Source organism: Spinacia oleracea, chromosome 1, assembly GCF_020520425.1.
Source record: "Spinacia oleracea cultivar Varoflay chromosome 1, BTI_SOV_V1, whole genome shotgun sequence".
In the NCBI taxonomy this organism is placed as follows: domain Eukaryota; kingdom Viridiplantae; phylum Streptophyta; class Magnoliopsida; order Caryophyllales; family Amaranthaceae; genus Spinacia; species Spinacia oleracea.
The window spans coordinates 121195-137036 of NC_079487.1; the positions used below are offsets into that span (position 1 = coordinate 121195).

The 15842-nt window shown below is 35.1% G+C and overlaps 2 protein-coding genes across 2 annotated transcripts; one reads left to right on the forward strand and one right to left on the reverse strand.

Annotated features, from left to right (window-relative positions):
- Window positions 1-1868: 1868 nt before the first annotated feature.
- LOC110789176 (uncharacterized) lies at window positions 1869-6816 on the forward strand. The gene is made up of 7 exons (XM_056834555.1): window positions 1869-2121; window positions 2208-2411; window positions 2504-2611; window positions 2689-2770; window positions 2854-2955; window positions 3061-3205; window positions 6715-6816. The coding sequence occupies exons 1-6, from the start codon at window positions 2117-2119 to the stop codon at window positions 3157-3159; spliced, it is 600 nt and encodes a 199-aa protein (XP_056690533.1). The 5' UTR covers window positions 1869-2116; the 3' UTR covers window positions 3160-3205; window positions 6715-6816.
- Window positions 6817-10307: 3491 nt separating this feature from the next.
- On the reverse strand, window positions 10308-14808 carry LOC130460913 (uncharacterized). Its single transcript, XM_056828729.1, has 9 exons — window positions 14780-14808; window positions 14386-14428; window positions 13583-14285; window positions 12736-12977; window positions 12432-12647; window positions 11392-11484; window positions 11174-11278; window positions 10570-11048; window positions 10308-10416 (listed from the first exon to the last, which is right to left on the reverse strand). Exons 1-9 carry the CDS (start codon window positions 14806-14808, stop codon window positions 10308-10310), a joined length of 2019 nt encoding a protein of 672 aa, XP_056684707.1.
- Between the last annotated feature and the right edge of the window lie 1034 nt (window positions 14809-15842).

Genomic DNA, 15842 nt, shown 5'->3' on the forward strand with positions numbered 1-15842 from the left:
CCGGTAATATTTCCGATTCTGACAATATTTCCATTTCCGATAATATTTTCCGACACGTACCATGTTTCCGTTTCCGGCAACATCTACGACTTGGATAATATTTATATTTCCGATACGATCCATATTTCCGTTTCCGGCAATATCATCGTTTCCGGAGTATTCATTCCTTGCCTGTGACGATCTTAGCTCCCACTGAAACCAAGATCCGTCGGTTCCGAATATTCATAGATGGAGTATTTAATGCTATTAAATACTTGATCCGTTTACGTACTATTTGTGTGACCCTACGGGTTCAGTCAAGAGTAAGCTGTGGATTAATATCATTAATTCCACTTGAACTAAAGCGGCCTCTAGCTAGGCATTCAGCTCACTTGATCTCACTGAATTATTAACTTGTTAATTAATACTGAACCGCATTTATTAGACTTAACATAGAATGCATACTTGGACCAAGGGCATTATTTCCTTCAGTCTCCCACTTGTCCTTAGGGACAAGTGTGCATTTCCTAATTCCTTTGTCGCTCGATGCTTGCTCTTGAACATAAGGTAAGAGTTGTCATCCTTATTATGTCCAGAGGTGTTCCTCGGTTTCAGAGTTCAACTGATCAAATAAACAGATAATCATAGCCTATGATTCATCCGAGCACGGCCATGCATTTCACAGTTTCTAGCTCTCCGAGTGGCCTTGTACAAATTTTAAGCATCTCATCCCGATTTATGGGAGGACAATCCCAATCTTGCGATCTTGAGATTAGACTTCGTTTGATAGGTGATTACCTGAGCGTTGCCTTTATAGCCTCCTTTTACGGTGCGACGGTTGGTCAACGTCAAAGCAACCAGTTCTCAAACAAGTAATCTTCAAATCACTCAGGTATTGAGGATTTAGTGTCTAATAATTTAATGAAATTTACTTATGACAGACTTTCATCTCTTACAGTAAAGTTTCATAGGTCTTGTCCGATACTAGTCTTCCCAAAGTAAGTATCTATGCAAATGATTATGACATTGCCATGTCCACATAGTTCAAGAAACAGAACTACTAGTCATCTTGCATTCTAATCGTCTAACGTTTTCTATGCGTCCAATTTTATAGAAAACTCCGATTAGGGACCATTTTCAACCTTTGACATTCAAGTTCACTTGATAGACATTTCTTAGTCACAGGACTGGTCCTGACAGTCTATCTTGAATATATCGTCAAATTTGAAGGGACTCATCATTTAATACTAAACCAAGATTAAATGGAATATGAAAATACATTTCATATATGATAAATGTTCAACCCCAATGTTTTATAACCATGGGCCTCAAACCGATCTTCTAAAACAATTCATGGAATTCAAAGCTATGCTTGATTTCCAGTGCTACAACGTGAGTGTTGCTTCTCACTTGTTGCATAGGTTTAGTTATCATGCTTTGCCAATCTTAATATCCTTTTCATCGAATGTTCTTCGAGATATGATGATAAGATCTTTTCGAGTTTGTTTATTATGCGATCTAGTCTTTCTTACTTCGATGGTGGTTTTACTCATTTTGCAATGAAGAACCATCAAGTTAGCAGACGTTTTTCTTGCTTCAAGAGTGGTTCTACGCATTTTTCAATGAAGAACCATCAAGCCAGCAGATAGGTGATCTACCCAAGTTCAGTGAAGAACTTTAAACAACCCTGTTTTATTGCTTCTTAGGCAATAATCACTTTTACTTCAACTGTATAGGTTGCTAGTGATGCTTTGTTTGGATTTACCTATCCAAGCAGTTCATAGATATGTGGAAGACTCTCCAACTATATCTTAGAACATATAAATTAATATTTTAATTTCCCACGCAACAACTCATGGTCTCCAATCCATGTTGCCATTTCAAAACTGAAGAATCAGCCGCCAAAAGTAAGAAGCAAAATTTGGCAGACGACACAATTCAAGGTCTTGGCCCATCATGCAATTATTTGAAGTTTATCATCAATACGGCGCCCGGTGATGTATATAAAAATACTTCAATCCCATTGCCCGCTTCGGTTTGGCATTATGACGAAGATCGACAAACTTATGTAAATGAGGTTGACGTTGAAGAGTTCCTTAGAGGGGCGTGCCTCAACATTTCAGTGATCCAAGTCTATATGATGTAAACTTTTCCATCGATATTTTTGTTTTTGGTTTTGTCAACTATAATAGTTTTTGAAATTTTTGCATTATACATTTACTTTGTAGGTGTTTATTCCACGAACACACCTTTGCATTTGACAACTCTCAGATTGGGTTTGTTTGTCCCGAGGCAATGTCAAGCTCTAGAATCAAGGCCAACCCTCAGGCTGCATCAATGTATTTGAAAGTAGTTTTCAATGCTGAAATTGAAAAGGAGAAGAAGGGTGATCCTAACATTACCAAGTGGTTTTTGATCCCATACCATCAAGAGTAAGTGTTAGAGATTGATCGATATTTGGTAAATAGCTATGTTATTGTTATTTTCATGCATAAGGTTGCAATAACATTTATATATAATGCAGAAATCATTGGATTTTGTACGTGTTAGACCTACGTAGAGGTTGTGCGTATATTTTCGACTCTGCGATAGGTTCCAACCGAGAAAATAGTGCATGGGGAATCTTGTGTTTGTAAGTTACTTTCAATTCTTTTTAAGTTATTTCTTTTCGTGCCGAATCAGATTCATGAAGTTTTACTCAACTTCCAGGGCATACCAAGTGTACAAGTTTAATGATGGGATTTGTCCGAATAGAGCGACTATGCAGGGGTTGAAAGGCTTCCATGTAAAGGTATATCATGCTTACTAATTAGCTTTACTTTTTTTTTTGGGTAACTACTTGGATATATAATTTATGATTTATCTCCAAATCAGTGTGCTCAACAAGTCGGCGCCCACGAGTGTGGCTATTACGTTATGAAGTTCATGCATGAAATAGTCACGTTACACCATAACACTGATGAGCGGTTAGACAATGTTCGTTCTTTTACCATATGTTAGTTGAACTACTAATACTAGTACTTTTACGTAGTAGAATTCTTAATTTACAAGTAGCATTACTTATCATGTTACTTATTTCAGGCTTACACTCCAAGAAATGCGCCTTATACCGATGAGGAAATAGATGTGGTTCGTGAGCAATGGGCTAAGTTTTTTACAACCGAGTATTTATTTACTTAGGTTGTTTAGACACAAAGATGGAAGCGTTTATATCTTCATGGATTTGGTAAAGTTCTTTAATTTTTCCATAATTACAAGTCTGCTGGATTTGCTAATTTATTGCTTTGAATACTAATCTGCTGGTCTTGCTGCTGTTGCATGTGAATTCTGATCTGGTGGTCTTTAGAATTTCACTTCCATCTGTGTGTTTCTCCTCTGTTTGCTTCTGTTTAGAGCTAAAATGACATTTCCGCTCCCAACTTTGAACTAAAAAACCTAAGGACTCATTTGATTCTTATTACATGTCTAATATGCATAGTTTTAACTTTCTAAAACTCATTCGAATCTATTTATGCACATTTAAGGCTCATTAGGTCGTTATAGGTCATGTTTAGAGCTAAAATGACATTTCCGCTCCCAACTCTGAACTAAAGAACCTAAGGACTCATTTGATTCTTATTACATGTCTAATATGCATAGTTAAAACTTTCTAAAACTCATTCGAATCTATTTATGCACATTTAAGGCTCATTAGGTCGTTATAGGTCATGTTTAGAGCTAAAATGACATTTCCGCTCCCAACTTTGAACTAAAGAACCTAAGGACTCATTTGATTCTTATTACATGTCTAATATGCATAGTTAAAACTTTCTAAAACTCATTCGAATCTATTTATGCACATTTAAGGCTCATTAGGTCGTTATAGGTCATGTTTAGAGCTAAAATGACATTTCCGCTCCCAACTTTGAACTAAAGAACCTAAGGACTCATTTGATTCTTATTACATGTCTAATATGCATAGTTAAAACTTTCTAAAACTCATTCGAATCTATTTATGCACATTTAAGGCTCATTAGGTCGTTATAGGTCATGTTTAGAGCTAAAATGACATTTCCGCTCCCAACTTTGAACTAAAGAACCTAAGGACTCATTTGATTCTTATTACATGACTAATATACATAGTTTTAACTTTCTAAAACTCATTCGAATCTATTTATGCACATTTAAGGCTCATTAGGTCGTTATAGGTCATGTTTAGAGCTAAAATGACATTTCCGCTCCCAACTTTGAACTAAAAAACCTAAGGACTCATTTGATTCTTATTACATGATTAATATGCATAGTTTTAACTTTCTAAAACTCATTCGAATCTATTTATGCACATTTAAGGCTCATTAGGTCGTTATAGGTCATGTTTAGAGCTAAAATGACATTTCCGCTCCCAACTCTGAACTAAAGAACCTAAGGACTCATTTGATTCTTATTACATGTCTAATATGCATAGTTAAAACTTTCTAAAACTCATTCGAATCTATTTATGCACATTTAAGGCTCATTAGGTCGTTATAGGTCATGTTTAGAGCTAAAATGACATTTCCGCTCCCAACTTTGAACTAAAGAACCTAAGGACTCATTTGATTCTTATTACATGTCTAATATGCATAGTTAAAACTTTCTAAAACTCATTCGAATCTATTTATGCACATTTAAGGCTCATTAGGTCGTTATAGGTCATGTTTAGAGCTAAAATGACATTTCCGCTCCCAACTTTGAACTAAAGAACCTAAGGACTCATTTGATTCTTATTACATGACTAATATACATAGTTTTAACTTTCTAAAACTCATTCGAATCTATTTATGCACATTTAAGGCTCATTAGGTCGTTATAGGTCATGTTTAGAGCTAAAATGACATTTCCGCTCCCAACTTTGAACTAAAAAACCTAAGGACTCATTTGATTCTTATTACATGATTAATATGCATAGTTTTAACTTTCTAAGACTCATTCGAATCTATTTATGCACATTTAAGGCTCATTAGGTCGTTATAGGTCATGTTTAGAGTTAAAATGACATTTCCGCTCCCAACTTTGAACTAAAGAACCTAAGGACTCATTTGATTCTTATTACATGTCTAATATGCATAGTTTTAACTTTCTAAAACTCATTCGAATCTATTTATGCACATTTAAGGCTCATTAGGTCGTTATAGGTCATGTTTAGAGCTAAAATGACATTTCCGCTCCCAACTTTGAACTAAAAAACCTAAGGACTCATTTGATTCTTATTACATGATTAATATGCATAGTTTTAACTTTCTAAAACTCATTCGAATCTATTTATGCACATTTAAGGCTCATTAGGTCGTTATAGGTCATGTTTAGAGCTAAAATGACATTTCCGCTCCCAACTTTGAACTAAAGAACCTAAGGACTCATTTGATTCTTATTACATGTCTAATATGCATAGTTAAAACTTTCTAAAACTCATTCGAATCTATTTATGCACATTTAAGGCTCATTAGGTCGTTATAGGTCATGTTTAGAGCTAAAATGACATTTCCGCTCCCAACTTTGAACTAAAGAACCTAAGGACTCATTTGATTCTTATTACATGTCTAATATGCATAGTTAAAACTTTCTAAAACTCATTCGAATCTATTTATGCACATTTAAGGCTCATTAGGTCGTTATAGGTCATGTTTAGAGCTAAAATGAAATTTCGCTCCCAACTTTGAACTAAAGAACCTAAGGACTCATTTGATTCTTATTACATGATTAATATGCATAGTTAAAACTTTCTAAAACTCATTCGAATCTATTTATGCACATTTAAGGCTCATTAGGTCGTTATAGGTCATGTTTAGAGCTAAAATGACATTTCCGCTCCCAACTTTGAACTAAAAAACCTAAGGACTCATTTGATTCTTATTACATGTCTAATATGCATAGTTAAAACTTTCTAAAACTCATTCGAATCTATTTATGCACATTTAAGGCTCATTAGGTCGTTATAGGTCATGTTTAGAGCTAAAATGACATTTCCGCTCCCAACTTTGAACTAAAGAACCTAAGGACTCATTTGATTCTTATTACATGACTAATATACATAGTTTTAACTTTCTAAAACTCATTCGAATCTATTTATGCACATTTAAGGCTCATTAGGTCGTTATAGGTCATGTTTAGAGCTAAAATGACATTTCCGCTCCCAACTTTGAACTAAAGAACCTAAGGACTCATTTGATTCTTATTACATGACTAATATACATAGTTTTAACTTTCTAAAACTCATTCGAATCTATTTATGCACATTTAAGGCTCATTAGGTCGTTATAGGTCATGTTTAGAGCTAAAATGACATTTCCGCTCCCAACTTTGAACTAAAAAACCTAAGGACTCATTTGATTCTTATTACATGACTAATATACATAGTTTTAACTTTCTAAAACTCATTCGAATCTATTTATGCACATTTAAGGCTCATTATGTCGTTATAGGTCATGTTTAGAGCTAAAATGACATTTCCGCTCCCAACTTTGAACTAAAGAACCTAAGGACTCATTTGATTCTTATTACATTACTAATATACATAGCTTTAACTTTCTAAAACTCATTCTAATCTACGTATGCACATTTAAGGCTCATTGGGTCGTTATAGGTCAACAACGTACTTAATTATCTCTATAGTCTGCAACTATATCTTTTAATTTTATGCTTCAATGGAATGTAAAGACAATATCGTGAGTGTAAACTTTGGTACTCATATATATTTTCCTTCCATGCAACTTGCAGGCTAGGGATCGAGTCGATTGGAAGAAAGTCAACACGACCTTACTTAAGGTTTGTAATGCATGATCTAAAGGGACCTAAGTGGCTGGATTAGAGACATTTGTTAGATTAGCTCTCTAGCCTTTTGTCTTTAGTTGTTAATATTAGTTGTAATTTGTTAGACTAGCTAGGTGTTTAAAAATTGTAAACATACGTACTATATATACGCTTTGCTCTGTTGGGTTAATATAAATGAAGTTAATGTAATGATTTATTTATCAAAGATAAGCAGATTCATACCTTTGCTATTTTGGTGTTGATTGGGTACAGGTTTCAATACTCAATGGAGTATATATCTAGTTGTGGTTATTGCCGCCTATTTTATATTTTAAAAGAATTTGGAAAAAAAAAATTAATGTTGTTGAAGGGGGCTTTTAATGTACGCCTCAACAACATATGAACTTTTGGCGCAAAAATAAGGACCTGTTGAGGGGGGCATTTAAGAAGTGAGCCTCAACAGAGGAGGCTGTTGAGGCGGGCTTCTTAAATTCCCCCCTCAACAGGTCCTTATTTTCGCGCTTTCTGTAGAGGTTTTTGAGGCGGGCTTTTGAAAGCCCCCCACAACAGATCACCTGTTGAGGCGAACAAAGCCCGCCTCAACAGATCACTGAGCTGTTGAAGCTACGTCTGTCGCAGCGGGCCTTGTTCGCCTCAATAAACCCAAAATGCCCCCCTCAACAGGTATTTTTTCCACTAGTGTTATCAATGGTTAACTCCAAAGGGTCTTGCTTGATCCTTTGCCAGTGTTTATGCGTGTAGCATCAATATTTAGCATATCTTTATTTCCTTGAATCAAGAACTATTCCTATGTACCTTTTCAAGTACCATAAGTATTCTTGATCTCAATCTAGTTGATCTTCACTTAGATCAATAGAGATTGGTATATGTTCGTCATGCCTAAAGTCATACGATACGTTTTTGGCGATCCTCATATTATATCATACATGATAAATTCTTTTGCAGAATAATTCCCAATTGAATTCTATTCATGTAACTTCAGCTCATCTAGTTTCAGTAGATACTAAATCCAGCTAAATTCTTTGACATATAATATAGGTTTATAATCTTATTTAGACTCTTTGATGTTTAACTTAGTAAATGCTTATACATAGTTAAAACATCCTTTACTTAGATTTATTCACATGGGTCGAACATCTCCAATGGAGACTTTCGTGTTTGATTTAGTAAATGCCATTACTTAATCCAAAACAATATCATAAGATCTTTGTAAATAGATCTTAATACCCAGTATGTACTAAGTTTCGCCATGGTCCATCATTGATGAATAATTTCAAATCTAAGTCATTAGCATTTGAATGTTATTTCACAATAGAGAGATATGTGTGTAATACACATAGGACCAATTAAGTTTTAAGTACTCCCACTAAACTTCTTATATATCTATAAGAATCATGTATATTTTATGAAACTAAAATACTTATTAGCTTCACTAAAATACAGTTCTAATTCCCAATTGCTTGCTTAAATCTGGACTTAGATTTCATAAGCTAGCTTTCCTTTTCAAGCATTTATTTGGATCCACAAATCCTATGACATACCATGTACATAGTTTATTCCAACATTTGATTGAGGAATACGTTTTGTCATCCAATTGCTATATGTACCAATATGCAATCATTGCTTGAATTATAGACTTGAGCATTACGATTATGCATGAGGTTTCAACACAATCCACATCGTGAATTTGCTTGTAACTTTTAGCAACTAATCTAGCTTTGTGTGTGAACACAATTCATGTTTGATGGTTTTTATCCTTAAAACAAACTTGCAACCAATCACTACTAGAATTTCCGTGTTATGGCAACGCCTTTTGAGCTGATTAGCGACGCCTAAAGGCGTCGAGATAAAAGGCCTCGACGCCTGCCATCCGCGTCGAGGAATCGTTAGTCGAGAATTGGCGACACCTTATGGCGTCGAGAATGGGGACGCTCTCCGCTGTCCAGGTCATGAGTAAGGCGTCCAGAATCGCTACGCCTTACAACGTCTACTGTGTAGTGCAGCGTCGATAATGGCGACGCCTTTAGGTGTCCAGAAAATGAGAGGTGCGTCGTGATTCTCGACGCCTTAAATCGTTGTAATGGTTTTTTAGGCGTCGAGAAACATAAATTAAACCTAGATTGAAAAAATTTGTCGACGCCCTTTTGGGTCCTTATTCTAGACATCATTTGTCATCCACATTGTTCTTGACGCTTTTCTGCGACATCACAAAGAGTTATGGCGGGAAATTTAAAACATAAATAATGTAAAACAATCACAACGACATCATAACGTGTCCACAATTTTTTTGTAAGCTTTTTTCACCTGTACATATATATATATATATATATATATATATATATATATATATATATATATATATATATATATATATATATATATATATATATATATATATATATATATATATATATATATATATATATATATATATATATATATATATATTGATCTTCACTTCATCGAACAATGTACGTAACATATTTTTTTGGCAAATAATAAAATTTTATTAATCACCAATATAATAAGCTAATTAAGTACGTAGTTAATATTAAAATCCATACTATATCTAGAATGTATAAATAAGTACGTTACAAATCCATAGTACGTACATTGATATTACTAATTAAGTCTAGAAAAACTAAAATTCATGGTAATTAAAAGGGAAAAAAAGCCTAAAATAACTAACTAGGATTGTTCCTAGACGATGGTTCATAGTACAGTAGATAATAAAGACTAAAATAACTAGCTAGCTATACAGACGATTGTTCGTAGTAGCTAATATGAAGCTCAAGTGTCTCAGGATGGTTCATTCTTTTGTTGCTCCTTTATCACGTTGGACAACCTTCAAAACAAAATAAAGAATAATAATAAGTAAAAATAAAATATACCAAAGCTCATATGAGGCCCCTCCGCCCCAAATAAAGTTACAACATAATTATTAACTATAAACATATTATTTATTTATTTATTTGGTAATAAGACATACTCCGTGTTTTTATTACACATAAGCAAACGCAAAACACTAGCCAAACAACACAAAGGCAGTTAAACTGCAGTGGACACAACAGAGTACAGCAGGAGAGCACGCAACAGAGCACATTAGTAGAGCACGCAGCAGAACACGCAGCAGGGGCTGAAGAATACAAGGCTGAAGATGATGGAAGTTCAGAACACAATGCATCTGATGACGGTTATGACGACTACTGGTAGCTAGGAAACTTGAGATTGTTAATGATTAAAAGATAATTTCAATTGTTACTGAGTCTCCTAAGTTAGAGGCCGGGGAAGTTGAAGATCTGGAATGCATTTGTTAAATTCTGTTTTTTTAGATCAATATTTATAGGTATTTTGAGATATGCTGATGTTTTCAGACTATTTAAGCTTACAATGCAGCAGATAAGCAGACACAATGCAGCAGATAAGCAAGCAGCAATGTGGATTAAGCAGTCAGCAGAGCAAGAATTTTGTTAGTAGTAGAGCACAGCAACAACAAAGATACAATGCAGCAAATAAGCAGACACAATGCAACAACTGCACTACAGGCAGAACTGCAGACCTGCAGTAAGCCCTGGCAGCTTGCACAGCAGGTACATATATGCACAAGGCGTCGAGACAACATCAAACTTTCTTGTGACTGAATGTACTCTGGATACAAATAACAATATATCTTTATGATGCAGGACAAATGCAGATGGATGCAGCCAACTTCATGACTGAATGAATGCGCGCAGGGACAAATTTTGTGCATGACTGAATGTTTGTGCATCCAAATAATTGTCTTGCCAAGCAACATATAACATGTTAAAAGAGTTCAAATGATAAGAGATTAGAATATATACCCTTTGGTGTGCCATGCCCAAGACTTGCTGTGCTAAACTTAGAGCTTCTGTAGAAGCAGTTCCTGTACGAACTTGACCTACGAATTGAGAAAATTGTCCAATAAAAGTTGTAAGCAGAAAATTATTCTCTTTCACTTGGGCTTGCAGCTTTTCATTTTCCTTCTCAAGCTTTTCATTTTTCTTGCTGAGAGCTGACACTTCTTCTTTCACACTTTCCATCACCACGGTCCTCTCTCGAACTTTCCCATACCCTTTCTTCCTTAGCACACCATGCACCCCATAAACGTCGCTCTTTCGAACTCCAAGTCCGTACCCTACAGGGCGTTCGGGAATCTTTCCACCATGCATAGTGTCCTCAAAAGCTGCATTTTCAAGTTCTTGTTCAGATTTAGAAGGATCTACTGTCCTCAACGTTTCCATCTTAGCCTTTGCATCATCCTATACAACAATTTAGGATAACAGTATAAACAAATTAAGAAGCAGACCCATATTGGTTTATCAATCACCTATCTTTTTCATAACAAAAGTAGCTTAATTAATCTATTAAATTTGAATGTTTATACCACAAAATCTTCAGTGACTGTGCCTGGAAGAAAGGTCCCGTCCTTGCCGCGATGAGACTTTACCCAAAGGGCTAATAAGCTCATTTTTTTTCCATGCTCATCTTCCTATATATGAATAGCAATGTAAAAAGTATTAAAGAAAATCTGAAAAGATGTGATGCATATATTTAACCAACACAAAATATGTGAGAAGCAAAAGCATATAAGTCCATTCATACATAATCAGCTTGTTGGTTCGCATAGCTGTCAGAACCCGATCTATGAAATTGATTTTGAGATGCCCGTGCAGCTTTTCCACATTCTGATGCTCTCTGCAGTCATATTCAAAGAGATATATTAAGAAATAATCAAGTTCCAGGATCTGTAGTGCTTGTATTTTGTTGGGTTTCAAATTTGTTCTGTTACCATTGAAATCTTCTCACTCTGTACAGTATGATATTGGCTATCTTCTCAAGTGTTTTTGTTGGATTGTATGGTTCAATCGTTGTCTATCAGGTATATCAACTATACTACCAAAGTAATTTCTCTGTCAATAATATGTTATTTGCCACTGTTTTTGTTACTTGTTGATTTTTTGTCCGGAGTTCCATATATTGATCAAACTAAATTAATGGCAGCTAGGCCCCGATACAGAAAGAAATTGTGTATATGTATTTGAATAGCTAATTTGGCTACTGTTGAAAATACATAAGAAGTAAAAGACGCAGACTAAGTGAAAAGAAAAAACAGCTAGCTCCACTGCATACAAATACAGAATAAAAAAGCAGACGTAGTCAGGTTTGGAGGCAATGGTGCTACAAAATATGTTCTCTCTTAATCGAACTCCCGAAAAGTAACCAGTAAACAAAGTTGGAAATAAATCTTTCCATTTAAACAAGGTTATGTTTTACCAAGCAATACATGATCAATGATTGAAAGAAGCAATTAAGAGAAGCTCCATTAACATAAAAAGAGAATGGCTTCAAGGACATTGACAACTGACAATATAACAGGTATACTTAATAAACCACTCAAAAGTTCAGTTTACCAAGTACTTTCAAAATAAGAGTAGCACAAGGAACCAAGTTTTCAACATGCCAAGAGAGAACTAAAAACAAGAATATACAAGCAGTATACTTGTTGGATTTCAAAACAAACATGCTTAGTGTAACTATGACTGATTTTAAATTCAGTATCCCAAAAAAGTGAAAAAAACTAGCACTTAAGCTCAACCAACTGTCAGGACATATACTTAAGCAGATCAATTCATGGTACTTACTTGCCCTTCATCCGAAGCCCAGTACTTAACCAACTTTCTCCATTGAGTACTGGTAATTCCATGTCTTGGCACAATATCGCACATCTCAGCAAGTGTTTTCTCATCTGGTTTGTAGTATCTCACCTTAAGAGAGTGTTTATACTGCCTCCAACTTTTATTGGCGCGCTTGAGGATTTGTTTGTTATATTCCGGATGAGCGGGAATAACAAAGCGTTCCTTCGAGAAAAGCATTTACAAAATCAGAATTTTTATGCTATTGAAATAAAATAAACTTCTAGAAAAGCGAATAAAGACTTGAACTTACTCTTATTTCTTCTACCATCTTAGCTTTTGAATCTTTGTCGATATCAGACCAATCCCCTTCTCCAAGTGGACAGTAGGTCTCTACCTTTACAATACTACCAATGAATCTGACCAACATTTGTCCACCTTTCCTAAGCGGTTGGTAAAGGTCATTGAATTCAACATAGTACTGCACGCCATTGTTACTCCAGAGGTCGATGGTTTGAATAGAACCACTCACCAGTTTAACATTTCCCTTAGCATCTGCATAAAAAAAAAAAGAATAAGTAACATATATACTATGTATGTGTATATATATATATATATAGAAGATTACAAGAACAAGACGTATATTCAGCAACATAAGGGCAGAATATAACATAACAGGTATACTGGTGATTCTTTTGGAAGCATTCGGTTTAGTTTTGGTGGGGTTGTATCATATTTGCATTTTTACGTCATAATAAAACGTATTCTCCGTTTCATGATATTATAATATGAACGAAGATTAATGCTGATGCAAATGATTTCAAACGAAGATTAATGCATTTCAGAACTGATGCACATGAATGAAGATTAAGGCAGATGCAACAGTTGTGAAAATGGATAAATTGCAGTTGGTACTTGCAGCCTCTGTACTGGAAGAGGTTGGTAATTGCAGCCTCTATGATTACTCATCAGTTGTGACTATGCTAAAGAAGTGTGGACTGCTGTACTGCACACACTTTCAGTCAGATAACAGTTGTGAAAATAGATAAATAGCAAGGATCGCAATACAACGTATTCTCAGTTTGAATATGAGAGAGTGAGATAAGTCAGATAATAGTTGTGAAAATGGATAAATATCAAGGATATTGCTAGTGACTTACCAATGGTCAAAACCTCCTCCTTGTCATCAAAATCTATAGTTACAGGCCAATCCGGATATGACTTCACCCTTAGGGACTTCGATTTTGTTGAGTTCTCTTTTGGTTCTTCACTATTGTTCTGCTGTTGATTGGTCTGAGAAACTCTTGAAGATGTTTTAATATGACTAGGTGGGATAATAGGTGTCATATTGGGTGGCATATAAGGTGAGATATGACTAGCAGGCGAGATATTAGGTGGGACACGACCAGAGGAAGTAGCATGATATTTTTGTGATTTTGATGTAGGGTATTTCTGTGATTTGGTTGTGTTAGAAGGTGGGATACTAGTTGGAACTTCAGGTGAAGTCTTGGATGAAATCTTGGGTTGAACTGAATCTCTAGTTGCTTCCATAAGTGAACTTGATGTTGATCCAGTAGGTGGCTTTTTCCATATAGCTCCAAGTATGTCATCGGTTTGCAGTGCACTTTTTGAAGTACTCGAACATGGAGGTGCAACCACTGATTTTACGGTACCTTGTGGAGAAAATGGTCCAAATTTGACAACGGTAGTAGGAACCTGAGATGATTGTGGTTGAGTAACATGCTTCTTGGTTGGTAGTGATGCATCTCCACTCAAAGATGAGGTATGTGCGGTAGCTGGACCACGTGTACCATCTATTTCAGCAGGTCTAACCCTCTTGCGATAAGTCATATCTATATAGCACTGCAAGACAAGTCACATAACAAAACCAAACAGGCATACTCATTAGTTGCAAACGTAATCAGATTTCAAATTTTCAAGAGCTTTGACAGTCAGCACATACTGTAAACTGGAATACAGGCAAGTAAGCTGGAAGGCATCTGAATCTAAAAAAAAAATTAAACCCGAGAATTATACTGTAAACTGGAATACAGAAAAATGCAAATACTTAGAATCCGAGCCTCTTTTAGGTTGTTGATAAGAAACCTGCATAAAACTGCTAATTCGATCTGTGAATAACTGAACATAAAAGATTAAAATCTGATGCATGTATTCCTAGTCATCTGTGAATTGAGTTTCACTCAAGGTTGATTTGTTTCTTCTATCCTGAACAGATTAAAGCATTGCATTTCCAATTTATTTTACAAATTTTTTCGGTAGATTAAAAAAATCCAGTAGGTTTTTACTGAATTGGGCTCCAATTAATCTGAATTTGGGCATCAGATTCTGGGAATTACCTGGGAAGTTGTTGGAGATTGATTACCATTGCAGTTCAACTGTCTCAGATTAATTTATACTTTTACTTTTGAAGGGGTTGTGGTCACAGATTCAAAAACCTGGTTTTATTACTACATGTAGTTATTCCTAAGCATTGTTTCACAGTTCTGTTACTAGGAGCACAAGTAGCAATAAATGTTGTTTTCCTTTCAAACCGAAATATCTAATCAATACAAACAAAAATCATCAAACAACTAAATAGCAGACTACTTCATGGAAAACAACTAAATATACCTTCAAATCCTTTCGGAATCAATAACTAACTACACAGCTACCAACTTGTTCTATATTATCAGTTTATGCAACCATTCAAAAGAACACATATATTCTGCTTTGATGTGATAGTGATACATAATAATCCACAACACCAACAAATAGAGGGGCCAAATAAAATCAAGCAATAAATAATCCACAACACCAACAAATAAAATCAAGAAATTCCACGAGAAATCTTTGCAATTCCGTTTTACATAAGTCACAGGATTCTAATGTCAGATACAACAAACTGAAAATATCAATAAGAATTGGGAATGGATGCGATTGAGAAAACAGAACACGTGCAATAAATACCTTAGAAATTTCAGCACACAATTGAGCCGTACGTAAATCCCTTCGAATTATCAGCACCCGATGCGATTTTCCACTGTGACTTGTTGGATTATGATAAGAAGAAGGAGGAGAATTAAAAATTCAGATCAAGAAGAAAAACCAAGAAGAAACTACTCAAGCATAGAACGGTTTCAAATTGAAGAAAACGAATAGCATATAAATCGAACGCGAGTTTCGGAAAAACTAAGAAGTCGAAGAAGAAGAAGAAAGTATAAAATTGACAAACCTTGCTGAAAAATCAATGGCAGAGTAAAGCGGCTTCGAATTTGCAGAGGGCTGAGGATCGGAGAATGACGACGACGCGGTTTTTTTTGCTGGTCACCTAATTAATTAGGGTTAATTAATTAGGGAGAGATAGAATACGTACGTGCGTGTATACGGTTTTGAGTTTTAGGGAGTTTTAGCGCTTATTTT